This window comes from Suillus subalutaceus (genome assembly GCF_016647625.1).
Source record: "Suillus subalutaceus strain FC151 chromosome Unknown DFJ58scaffold_64, whole genome shotgun sequence".
Taxonomy (NCBI): Eukaryota; Fungi; Basidiomycota; class Agaricomycetes; order Boletales; family Suillaceae; genus Suillus; species Suillus subalutaceus.
Window position 1 is genome coordinate 233,800 of NW_024540313.1, and position 12,896 is coordinate 246,695.

The following is a 12,896-nucleotide window of genomic DNA, read 5'->3' on the forward strand; positions in this document are numbered from 1 at the left end:
TCTGTAACACCTTTCCTATTTGTTGTTGTAGCTTGCACCCTGCCAACAGTGATCAGCTTCCCTCAAACACAATATCATTTACTTACTCATCAATGAAAGTGAGAGCTTGGATAGCTCGAATAAGTGCATGACAACAAGATGTTCTAACTCATCAAGAGCTACACGATACTTCTGGAGCAATGACTTTGGATGTCGTTACCTACATGGATACCTAGAAGTCCGAGATTGTTTTGAAAGAACAATCTGCTGTATTCCTTATTTGCTCATAGGGGCTAAAGGCTCTGGGCTCAAGATCTCAAGCTTGTGAATAAATATATCCCATCAGCTGGACCTTTCCACAGGTGGGTCATGAGTTCGGATGGCAGATTGCTTTGCCTACACCATGCTAGGAAGGTATATCGTGCATGGACCATTTACTCCCACTCGACAGGCTTAAAAGGGAGCTTCCTACATAGAACTAGAAGTACAAGCAGTCGGAGCAGTGGTAGCCCCCTGACGAGAGCTTTCGCAGGCTCGAAACTGCTGCCCTACTGCTTTACTAGCTTCTCGATGCCCTACCTACCAGCGCTTTATCTTAGGAGACAGTGGTCTGCAGCACTGGGTGCTGGAAGTGGTCTGCCTAGTACACTAATTCAAAGTCAATATTCTTTGCCCTCGCTGTGCTTCAGGCCGAGAATTGCCACTTCATCCCTGTACTTGTTATATTCATCGCCTCCGATTGTCCACTACTCTTCAATTCTAAGCCGACCCTCAATATGGGCAGTGAAAGTTTCAGTGTGCTATTAATTTGGTGTAAGTCACCAACAGGGATACACGTCAGCACCTGATTGGCAGCTTCTTAGGCCTTCTCCCATTCTAACCTAAAATTTATGAATCTAGTAAAGGAGGAAGAATATGCGATGACTACTAGAGTCAAACTCACCGCTGTTCAGCCAGATCATCAAGAACCTTGACATAGCGAATTTGAAGTCTGTCATTGAGAGGCTGCTCTTTCAGAGATTTGAGGTAGGATCTTTCATCAGTATGGAACTGAGCAAAGTCAGCATCAGTCAGGTTGAGAGCTTGTTTAACAGCCGACACTTCAGTGGAGACTTCATGTATGAGAGTTAGCGCTTCTCTGTAATGATTTCGTAAAAGGATGCCTATCAACACTATTAGTTGACCAAATGTTTGGCAGTGTGTGAAATGAGATGTACTTAACGCTGCATATTTATCCTGGTCCCAGAAGGTGAAATGCTCCTCGATTATTTGATGGAGATGAAATGGAGACACATGTCTGGTGCTCCATGCAAGGTTTGAAGATGAAAATATATGTTCACATCCCTCACCCTTGGTCGGTCCGGTCCCTTCAATGTACATAGGGTGCCAATCTAGTTGGCACATTCAGTTATGAGCATGACCGTGAAATGTGCCAACCATCATGCGCAAATTGAGGTTTGGGGCAAGGGGACCAACACTGCTGTTAGCTAGAGTCTTTGTGAACATACACCCAATATTGTAAGCACATCCACCATTCGTACCAAAATGGATAGCAACTGGTTTATCAAAGCTAAGGGGTATTTTGCACTAAGGTTAAATTTAGCATAATGCATGGATAACGAAACTGGAACCTACAGTTCACCACTCTGCACCATATCGCAAGCAAGAAGTACAAACCAATGCCAACATGCTGCAATGAAGATGCCAGACTCATCAAAAACAGAAAACATTTTCTTGCGCTGCTTGGGCCCAGCATTTCGCCACTGCTGTGTGCAATTGAAAGTACCCTCAGACTCCACTGTCTCAGTTACTGAATCTTCCCAGTCATCTTGTAGATCTGAGTTTGATTGGCTCAGCTACTTGAGTTAGCTTACCATTGCTACACATATGAATAATACATACTGCCGATCTTCAACCTTCATCCTTGAATATATCAACACTTGTGCGATCAACCCAGTAGTCAGAACAAGGCTTTCGAGAATCTTGCAGTGGAGTAACACCATATGTTGAAGATGCCCATCTTTTGAGGCTGTTGTTGCCATCAATAGAGACAAGCCACTGAAGTGCTAGCGGAGGCTCATCTTTGAGTTTGTAAGTACAACATGGACATCCATTGAGTAGACGCCAATTGGGCGTGTTGCGATGGAGTGCTTCATTCAAGTGGTGGTCAACGTGATGCAAAATTTCAAGATAAATGTTGTATGCATTGGAGAACTGAGAATTTAGGTATGGGTCGATATGGCATCTATAATACAAATATTGGTTCGGATGTAAATAATGACACATACAAGCGCATACATTATGAAGATGGCATAGCGCCTTGCATTGTGCCTCAATACTGAATTAAGGACAAGTTCGGTGGCATTGACAATAGTTTGCAAGGGTACAAATCGAAATTGCAATCATCAGATATAGAGGGGAGCACCCCAGGTAACCATGGTAGATGAGCATCTTGTTGGGATAGCAATGGCATGGTTGAGGTTCCAATGACATCCATTGATGACCTGCAGAAGGTCAGGTGAGCATACCAGAATAAACAAATACATACCAAACAAATCAACGAGGTCAATACCAGTCAGTGACAGCCAATCACTACCCTCAACAGCTGGGGCAGCATCTGCAATGCTTGGCATTCCATCACTACAATTGCATAAACAGTAGTCCAGATAGGAATCAACCAATCAGTTGATTTGGTTGTGCCATTGCTCAGTTTGAAGTTCGATGTGATCATGCCTTGTGCGAGGATCAACATAGCGACTGAAAATGAAAATGAGAAGTAAAATTGATTGCCTACTGACAATACTCACACATGTGATAAGGAAGCAACTTGCATTGATAGACCTTCAAAAGCTTCATACTCACCAGAGACAGGACTGTTGAATGATACTAAGTCAGTAGATAGGTAGGTATAGGCCCTAGAGTAGCGACATACCAATAGTGCTGATATAACTCTCAGTGTAGGTGTCGTCTGCGAAGCGGGAGAGGAGAAAGGACTGTTGAACAATACAAAGTCAGTAGATAGCTAGATATAGGCTTCACAGTAGCGACGTACCTTGCCAGCACCAGGTTTGAAGGATGGTTCAACAACGGTGAGCTCCAGGTTGAGGAATGGGCGTTGAAGGGAGACAAGTCCACAAATGATGGTAAGCCCATCAAGGGCAATGTCCGGGACCAAGCCTACATATCAGTGGAGAGCTCTGACTGCCTCGAGATCACAGACAACGATGAGGGAGGGGAGGGGAAAACCATGAGAACAGTTCATATAATGGAGCAGAAGGATTAGTGACGAAACCGGCACAGAACAGAACTTTCCCGCACCTTATGCATAGATATACCTAAGGACGTGCAGGGTTTGGGGCAAGGTTTATGGCTGGCATTGGCATTTGAGGAGACTGATGGTTGGTCTTCATGACCTCTGGTGCGCTTGCCAAAGCTTTTGGCACCGGTCGATCATCAAACCGGTCAGTGTCTTCAGCATTTGTGCGGCCATGCAGGTGTTGTTCAACTGCAGGCAGAGATGCCCCTGCTTTGGTCTTGTCAGATTTGTCCTCAGTTGAACTGATGTAGGGTCGCTTGGTGGAACTCAGCTACCCTTTGGGAATTGAGGTTAGTGACAATGTTGTGGTTGCCAATGGCTTTCTTGTCGGCCTTGCACTGGTACTCACATCATCAGCATCGCCATAAGATTCATCCTTGGCAACAGGAGAACGCATTCAGCCCTTTTCATCCATCCAGGCTTTGAATTTGAAGGTTGGTCCAACCTGGGTTTCCTGTCGGTCCCACCAAAAGTCCAAGATTGCATTGGCATCAGTGTGGAGCATTTTGGATGGCTCCAAGATCTTGGTATCATCAGGTAGGTATATGCTGGAGATAAATTTGAACTGCCCCTTCATGATGTTGCTCCAGGGCACTGGGACCTTGGGCTTTCCACAATATGTTCCTGTTCCAGCCAGCATCAGATGATGAAATGGGTATTGGTCATCTGGCTTACTGAATGGTAAGGAATGACCAAATTATTGCCTTCTTGGTCTCGAGGAATAAATCTTCCATCTCAGGCAACATTGGTGGAACCGAACAGTCCAGCTCAAATTTATGGTATGGTTTTGGGACCCGCCAAGTGCCTCTGAGCAGTGTGGTGTCCTGGTCTTGATCTTGGCCTTGGAGACATGGATTGAATACAAGTCCTTCTGAAAGGACTGGAGAGACTCACCAAATGCATCACCAATGAAATCTTCCCATACTGGTAGGATGGCCTGCTAGTCCTTGCCTTTCATGAAGCTGGATCCCTTACTAAGCTGCTCATTGAAGTCAAACCTGCAACAAACAAAGTTAGCACAATGACCAACAAACCAACCAACCAACCAACCAACCAACCAACCAACCAACCAACGAGTGACTGGAAGAACTCACCCAGATGTAAGCAGCCCCCCCTTCTCATCCTTCCAGGAACCCAAAACAAAGACTCTCATACCGGCCTGAGTAAACATTTCTTTGGCAAAGTTCTTGACCATTTTTTCACCCTTCTTCCTAGCTGTCTTGGCCTGGACAGCAGCATTGGGGGCTTGATTTGTCCACTTATCAGCCTTTGCCTCAGCTTCCTGCAACTCCTTTTTGTCCAGCTGGTACATGATTGCTGTCATGGTCGGCTGATACCTCCTCAGTACTTCCTTGTGAGCAGGCTTCTCTCCAGTCTCTTCCTCAATTTCTTCCTGAATTTGCTGAAGAATCTTGGCCTTGCACTCTTCCTCAATGACTCACCGTGCCGTCCATTTCTTTTGGCTTGGTGGGTGCTTTGGAATCGGTCTGGACCTTCTTGTGATTGTGGAACCACTGTCGGTATCTCTGTCAAGGGTGACTGAAATGCAGCATGACTCGGTATCAAAGACTAAACACTTACATATTTCCTTTCCTTCAACAGCTCTTTGTCCATCTTTGGAGCCAAGACCTTGGCCTCCCTGGCGGCTGCTTTGAATATCAGTTGTTGTTCCTTCCCACTTGCCTTCTCCCAATCCTCAATATGGACTGCAGAGTGGTGGTCTCTCGGTCATTCAACTGAGGCTGAACACCTGTGCTCATCTTTGTCCGAGTCATGTCACAGCAGGTATGTAGGAGGAAAGGACCTGAAAAAAGGAGACCATTGATATGGTGGATGGAATGAATCAAAAAAATGCAGATGTGTCATGTGAGTAATAAGTGACATACCCAATGTCATAAGTGCACGTAAGGGTTAGATTGTGCCGACAATAGATGAGTCTGAGTCAGACATGAGCATCTCTCAAGGATATAGGATATGAGTGGCTAATATCAGAGATAAGAGGTGTGCTGGCATTCCTTGCCAAAGGTCATGTGAGTAGGTCACCTGACACATAAATTGAATTCTCATTGCGAATTTCTTTTTGAATTCAATGTCCAAACAGACTCCAGAGCCTTAACAAGTTGTTAACAAACATGTGACCCAAAATTCAAAATTTTCTCTGAGCCTCTTCTCTACCAGTTGGCCCACTCGGTGTCTGCATCCTCCAAGTCACTAGTGCTGTCAGTACTACAGCCATCATTCTCTAGAGCCTGGTCAGGTACACTCTCACATTCATCTGACAAGATCCTTGTCACAATTGGTGCATGGATATCCACTTCGGCCTCAACCTCGAAGGCTGAATCTTGAGCTTGCACAGATGCAACTACCTCATCCAGCCAAGTGTATTCTTCATCAAGCACCTCTTCCTCTCCATCAGCGGTGTCCACGGATAAAGAGCTCCCTATTGATCTCCATGCTTTTCTGTCCGGTCCACAGGGGACCTTAGTAGGTGCAGAAATTAAAGACTGATGTCACAGAATGCAACATCAGGTCACCGTCTTTCTGCGATTTTCTGTGTATGGTTGGTTCCAGCCTTGAATTAGCTCAACACAAGACTAACCTCAGGATCATACATGTGCCACTGCCGAAATGTGTCATATCAATGAGGGTGCGGACTTGTTGACGATTTCTTGCAGGCGTGTTCATCTTGTGAACACAGACATGGTACATTTTTCTGCCGTCCAGGGACTGTTGTTGATGTTGCCAGGAGTGCAAGAGTTTCATGCTGGCAATCCTGGAATAACCCCTCTGCAGCATTGCGAAGGCACTGTGTCTCCCGTGAGGGATAGATGGTGCCCTGGGCACGGTCCATGGTATGCCATCAACAGCATGGAGACAAAATATGTCTGCTCAAAGGTAATCTTCTATACTGCGTCCTAGCCTGCATAGATAATATATCAAGCATCATATTTAGATTAGTATCACTTAACCATTCCCTGCTGGCAAAGTTGCGAAAGTTGGAAAAATGATATTGCAATACTTTTTCACTTGCTCTCGCGTTTTCTTAATACAAATCATTGTGAGTTTTCTTGGCCCCATCTTCTCTATATCTTTTATATCGTCCACGGGGCTGGAGACAAAGAATACTTCAACCTACCTTTCTTTATGGAACTCATATATCACTCCACTCAACACATTTAGTGCTGCTGCGTCTGGTTTGATCTGTTCATATGAGGGTTGAGCAAGAACTGAGAACTGAACCTAGGTCTGGTTCTAATAGACTCGCCGAACCTCGAACTGGACCTTTGTGAATGGTTCAAAACGGTCAGGTTCGTTTTTTTTCAGTTCGAACGTGAACCAAACCCAATTTTTTTTACAGCTACCAGAAAAAACTAGACAGAGTATTTGTACGAAATAGCTACATGTCCAACAAAGCTGCGTTGTCCCTCAGCCTCTACTGCTGCAGAAAGGTGCCCATTCCTATTATGCTCCCTTCAACACCTGTTACACCATGAATGGTGGAGGTCGCGAGTTGCATTGTGTCACACAGTGGAAGTGATTCCTCCACTTGAGAATGCCTGCTCGGAGAGAACGGAGCTGCCTTGAATAGGTAGATAGTCTCGTGCGATGCATGCAAGTGTAGGGTACTGTAGCGAGTGAAGCTAATAAATAGAAGTTGAAAATGGCCTTTATTACTGATAGATATATCATATCAGTGATCAGTGAGAGAAAAGAAGACATAAACTTACCGACAAATGTGCGTGCGTAGTGTAGAGATACCTCTGTGAAAGGTGTATTTGCTTTCAAGTTCACCAGCATCCCCACCGAACATCAGCAAGTAACCACATGTAGTACTAAATACGTACTTGCAAGGTTTGTATACCCAATGTTTGCTGTCGCAAGTGAAGATGGTGCGAACATCAGCGGTACGCTCAGTCTTTGACAATGCGGCTCGGAGAGTGGTGTCTAGAAGATCTTCAGGTTTGTCCTCAGGTTTATCTGGTGCATCTTCATCTTCGGCCTCATCTGATTGACCAGCACCAGGAGCACCAAGATCAGTATCAATATCCGTGTCGGCACCAGCCAATTCATTGTCAGATAATGGAGCTGAGAGCTGTAACACAACCTTTTTCCTAACTAGCTGCTCAGTTGCACTAGATAACGCGCACTTGCGGCTTGTTGAAGAACAAGCATTGTCGGCATCACAGAGGCAAGCAGAAGGTTTGGAGGTGCAAATAGAGCATCGAGAACCTGCAGTAAGTGGCGCCGGTTTGCGCCCAGTCTGCAGTAGCACAGAGAAGGTGTCTAAGCCTGTGGGAGTAGTACTAGTAGATGAGGCTGGCTGGGCAGAGGAGGGAGCGCTAAGTGGGACAGTATCGTCAGGATCGTTGTAAAAGACCATATCCTTGGCATCCTTAAGAGAGCCGTCCACATTGAGGGCACACTGTGCATCAGATTCAGACATTGTATGAGTAGTCGAAATATCACTCACAGGTAGTGATGTTCTGGCCTGGCTTGGCCTAAAAGTCACGGCTTTGGCCTGGCTTCAGACGGCTTTGGCTTTGAAGAACTGCAGGCCAGGCCAAAGCCATCAATGGCGGCTTGGCTTTGGCCTGGCTCGGCCTGAGCCGCAGCCCAATACAAGTAAACAAGAACATAATGGGTAGCAATGAGTAGTGGCAGGTAGCGGGAACATGAAGCACGAGACTTTCAAGGGATCAGCAATGTGTTTGGTCAGCAAGGCCCGAGTTCGTCAGAAGATCAACACACTCACTTTCTGTCAAGGGATCAGCAATTCGTTTGGTCAGCGAGGCCTGAGCACAGAGGATCAATACACTCACATCCTGTCAAGGGATCTGCGACACATTCAGTCAGCGAGGCTTGAGCTCAACAGAGATCATACGCCAATATGCACGAACACTATGTGCTGGTCCAGGGGCATGTCCTTGTCATGAGTCAATGAGTGGACCACTTGGTACAGCACTTGGGCAGCTCCTTTGGGATTCATTTTGCCATCCCCGCACAACTTTCTGTAGAATGCCTCGACTAAGCGCTGGACAGTACTATTGTTGACCACCCATAATGTTCCAACGACACTCTTAACCCCAGCGAATTGCAGGCCAGCCGCAAGGTGTATCACTTCGTCGGGCGTCTTAAAGTCACCGACTGCAGTTTCACAGGCAGAAAGAAATGCAAATTGATGGCGAGAGAGATCCATTTGGGCGATATCAAGGGGTGAAAGTGGTTGGTTGCGCATGAGAAAGGCTGGCTCAAAGGAGGATCAACATGTTACGGTCATCCATCATAGTCGTTCAAGTCCCGGGGTACATTCAAAGTGGGTGAAAAATCCGAGATAATATTAGGGTATGATGAAACATGTAGTTCATTGCAAGTGTTCACTGTACAGTACAGCATGTAATTGTGACATCCATGATGAAAGCGGGAGAATGGTATGGGCAAGATTTATATGAAATAAGCTGCTGCCTGAGCTGGCAGCTTCGGCTTTTCATAACATCAAGCCAGGCCAAAGCTGTCACAAGGCCGTGACTTTGGCCTGGCTTGGCTTTGCCTATTCAGACCCGGCTTGGGCTGGCCCATGGCCTGAGGCCGGGCCATGCACATCACTACTCACAGGCTGGTGGGGCTTGCTCCTTTTATGTGCAAACAAAGCAAACAACCAATCTCTAAAGCCATATGCATTGAAGCATCCTAAAAAATATATCAATGTAATATATCAATCAGTTTATTGAGTTTATTGCGGTTGATTTGATGGTTAATTCATACCTGGAGCTTTATTGGACAGCAGGAGGTGTGGGATGCAAGCCTCCGGACAGAATTCAAAGTCAATACAAATCTCGAGGATCCCAGAAGTCAAAGTGACCATGGGGAACCAGACAGAATTCAAAGTCAGTGCAAATCTCGAGGATCCAGAAGTCAAAATGACCATAAGTGTGTGCCTCACCAATGTCACAAGGAAGCTTCGGTTCGCGGTTCAGAACGGTTCGGGAAAGTCTGAACCTACATCCGAACTGTCCGAGAGACAGCAGACCACCAACCTCACTCCAGTTCGGTCCACACAAAATGCAGAACTGTGGACCAAACCAAGGACAAACCTGACCATTGGTCAGGTTCAAACCGCAGTTCGGGACTGGACCACAGCAGCACTAAACACATTGGAACGCTTGTCAGAGGCATTTTTGCTGTGTTTTCAGTTGTTCACCATCCATATACTCACAATTCCTCTTCTTCCAAATCAAATCCTGATCTCGTCACTCACAGCCCTTTCAGAATGTCTGTGATCTGGCCACTCGGGGGCCAAAGTTTGGGGCCCTTCGGCCAGTGCGGCTGACCTAAGCGGAGCTTTAACTTATTCGGACATACCTTTGCAATGCCACCACTACCATCCTGCCTCCCACCAGTATTCCTCCCACTGCGGATGCCTGCTGATGCACTCGTCATCCCGCCCACTACATGTAGATGGCACACTATATTCGTGCTCTGATCAAAATGCACCACCATATTGTGGTTGCTCATTGCCCATCCCACCTCATCTTTCCTGCCGGCCTACTTTGTCTCTTGCCCGCCCACCTACTCTTCTCTCTGGCCCCCTCTGTGCACATCATATCTCTCGTTATGGCCATGTCTTCCTTGCAGCAAGCGGACATCGTGTTTCTGGCCAGCTTACATAGCTGTGCGTGAATCCCTGAGTGGTCTCACCTTCAATTGTGCAGTCTGTGGAGGTACTCTTCCGCTCACCATCTGTCGGAGTGATAAGAATGGGAACTCAGGGAAGCCAATGGTCAGGGTATGTGATATGTATATTGTGCTATCGGCCATCATGTTAACCTTCCTTGTCAGCATCCATCCTGTTCCTTCTTCCACTGGTTTCCTCAGATTCTATCGCATCCAGATATCATGGCTCTCATCCCAGGAGGTTCTCCGACTCTTGGCGCAGCCTCTGCAGCTCCTTTCCCTTCAACACAGCCTCTAGCCTTGGGTTCTCAGCTACAACCCAACAGCAAGAAGTTACGCAAGTGAGGTGCCCCATGCATCAGTGCCTTTTATCGCCGAGCTCGTGCGCTGCGATACCCACATGGAAAGTGTCTTACCCATTGCACTACTGAGGATGGGGGATGTCCGGTGCATGTCGCTGATAGCGCAGACAACCAGCACCCTCAGGCTGATATGCAGCAGGAGTGGGATTGGGGATTTGATCAGGAGAGTTTTGCTGACTTGGAGACCAACTGGCACGATTCGTCACTCGACACTGGAGTTGAGATGAATGATGGGTTGAGGGCGCTTCAACATGCACTTCAGTCTGCTGGCACTGAACAGCCTATGTTCCCATCATTCCATTACATCTTGACAGCTCCTGCGCAACCACCTGCACCATCACAGCAGTCTGGTTTACCCTCACTGTCGCAACCCCCTCATCTGCCCCCACTGTCACAACCCCTTTGTCTGCCCCCACTGTCACAACCCCCTCGTCTGCCCCCACTGTCACAACCCCCTCATCTTCCGATGCTCTCTCAGAACGACAATGCCTCTGCCATGCACGCCTTCCCGGTTCATAAGGTATCAAAGGCCCCCCACATAACGGATCAACTTGATCTGCTATGGGCAGGTGATCTAAATACACGCGCACGAGAGGAGATTGAGAGTAAGAGGGTGGCAGATCGTCGCAAGGAGATGGAACAGGCAGCTAAACAGCACTTTGTCTTGTACTGGTTTGATGCTGTAAGTCAGTTCTTAGGTTTGCTTTTATGGCACTTACTCAGTTGATATCTAGGACGATACGCCAGTGTTGATGCAGTGGGTTGTGCACTGCCCATACTTCCTGCAATACCAGCTCTCAGACGATCCCACCCTCATCGCATCCCTTGGCACCGACATCCAGAAGATTGATATTTTTGAGGAAAGCTTTATGCGGTGGATTCTATCAGCACTCACCCACCCCTTCACTCTTGACTCAGGATGTCATGTTTTCATCCGATGCCACAGCATCACTGACTGCAACGACTTTGACGACCTATTCAAGTCTTCCAAGCTGTTGGCTCGCCCCTCCCACATGTGCTTCAACATGAAAGGCAAGCATGATAGTTTGCGCAAGATGAAAAAGCAGCGACAAGCATCTGCTACTGCTTCCTCATCAGACATTGAGATCATTGACGACACACAGCTCACACCAAAACCCTCCTTGGGAAAGCGCCACTGGGTGTTACGAACTAGGATGATTCTGACGTATGGCTACTCGATAAGAGTAATCAGCCAAGGTCGGTTCATGGCTCTGGCGTATACCAGAGTTTGATATTCAAATAAGACAAGACAAGGAGAGTGTCCTCAACTTGAATCAAGTTCAATACGACTTAATATTGGAGGTCTTAAGCGAAGGAAGTTCCAGGTAAAACCTAGTAAGATTAAAGTAAAGAACTACATAGTACAAAGCGAGTTTATATAGTGAACAATAACTGCTTTAGGGCCGGTACAGTGAAGTCGGAATGAGTCAGAGATAAGACAGAGTCAGAGATAACAAGAATAGATCATCTAGCGACGGCATGATGCGATCGTGATGGAATACAATGATGATAAGAGACGAGTCTAGCGATGGCTTTGATAGGGATCATGACGTAATACAATGTGAAGAGAAAATGAATAGGGGCGTACTTGATTGTAACACTGGGTTCAAAGCCCCAGCCGAGAGCAAGGGACACACATTGCTGGGCACGACTGGCACAAGATGATTTCAATGCTCATCTTGCTACCTCGATGTCACCAACACCATCACTACTACCCACTCAACTATCAGACTCAGAAGACAGTTTTGATGCCTGTCAACTGCCAGAGGATGATTTCAATGCTCATTGTGCTAACTCAATGTCACCAACGCCACCACTCACCATGTCAGCGTCGTCTCATCCTCATCCATTGAGTCTATGCCCATTCGTCGGCAATCAGCACCACCTTCAAAAACCCTCCATTTGGCTCAGGCTGCTCCATGCATCATTCCCATGCATATACTGATATATGATCTGGCCAAGCCACAGCGAAGGTGGCCACATGGGATGTACACAATTGATATGGCCATTGGCTTTCAGCAGATGGTCATCACAAAGCTTTGTGGTTTCTATGGTCAGGAGCAGCTCTTTCATCTAATCTTTGGTGATACCCCATTTGTCAAGACCACATATCATGATAATCACAAGGCATGGCGCGAGACGGAACTGACCATCCTTGAGACACACAAGCAAGCCAGACGCACTGAAGATGGCCTCTGGGCAAACTACCTTGCAGCACGGTGCACTGCCTTGGGTCTGGGCAGCAAGAAGCATAGTGGGCGGAAGTAATTTTCGTTATGTCAGTCACTTGTTACTCATTATCACTCATCCATTCCTCAATGTGCATCTTGGTTTGTCCGATTGCCTTAGCCACCTACTAATACTACACTTCTCATATGTACCAGCTTGTCACAACCCTTTTAACGAATTAACACAGGGGCAGAGACTAGGACTCAACGAAAGGTATCACAACAAAAAGATGATAGTGAGCAGGGACGTCCTAGGATTGCTAGCAGTGAGCTAATACAAAAGAGGTTTGAACTAAAGAACTACTGACTACAACGGGC

General features: G+C 46.7%; 3 protein-coding genes across 3 annotated transcripts; 1 reads left to right on the forward strand and 2 right to left on the reverse strand.

The window, feature by feature from the left end:
* Positions 1-838: 838 nt before the first annotated feature.
* On the reverse strand, positions 839-6,146 carry DFJ58DRAFT_842118 (uncharacterized protein; the record flags this gene model as incomplete). The annotated part of the gene is made up of 23 exons (XM_041392789.1): positions 839-860; positions 923-1,151; positions 1,197-1,370; positions 1,401-1,549; positions 1,615-1,789; positions 1,896-2,224; positions 2,278-2,317; positions 2,528-2,619; positions 2,658-2,736; positions 2,842-2,865; positions 2,912-2,972; positions 3,032-3,156; positions 3,323-3,566; positions 3,645-3,671; positions 3,741-3,919; positions 4,190-4,219; positions 4,271-4,293; positions 4,390-4,688; positions 4,738-4,821; positions 4,877-5,001; positions 5,565-5,799; positions 5,895-5,915; positions 6,003-6,146. The coding sequence occupies 23 exons, from the start codon at positions 6,144-6,146 to the stop codon at positions 839-841; spliced, it is 2,910 nt and encodes a 969-aa protein (XP_041243161.1).
* Positions 6,147-8,171: 2,025 nt separating this feature from the next.
* On the reverse strand, positions 8,172-8,531 carry DFJ58DRAFT_728857 (CHAT domain-containing protein; the record flags this gene model as incomplete). The annotated part of the gene is made up of 1 exon (XM_041385650.1): positions 8,172-8,531. The coding sequence occupies one exon, from the start codon at positions 8,529-8,531 to the stop codon at positions 8,172-8,174; it is 360 nt and encodes a 119-aa protein (XP_041243162.1).
* Positions 8,532-9,907: 1,376 nt separating this feature from the next.
* On the forward strand, positions 9,908-12,618 carry DFJ58DRAFT_728858 (uncharacterized protein; the record flags this gene model as incomplete). The annotated part of the gene is made up of 6 exons (XM_041385651.1): positions 9,908-9,965; positions 10,006-10,079; positions 10,133-10,308; positions 10,432-11,011; positions 11,064-11,515; positions 12,180-12,618. The coding sequence occupies 6 exons, from the start codon at positions 9,908-9,910 to the stop codon at positions 12,616-12,618; spliced, it is 1,779 nt and encodes a 592-aa protein (XP_041243163.1).
* Between the last annotated feature and the right edge of the window lie 278 nt (positions 12,619-12,896).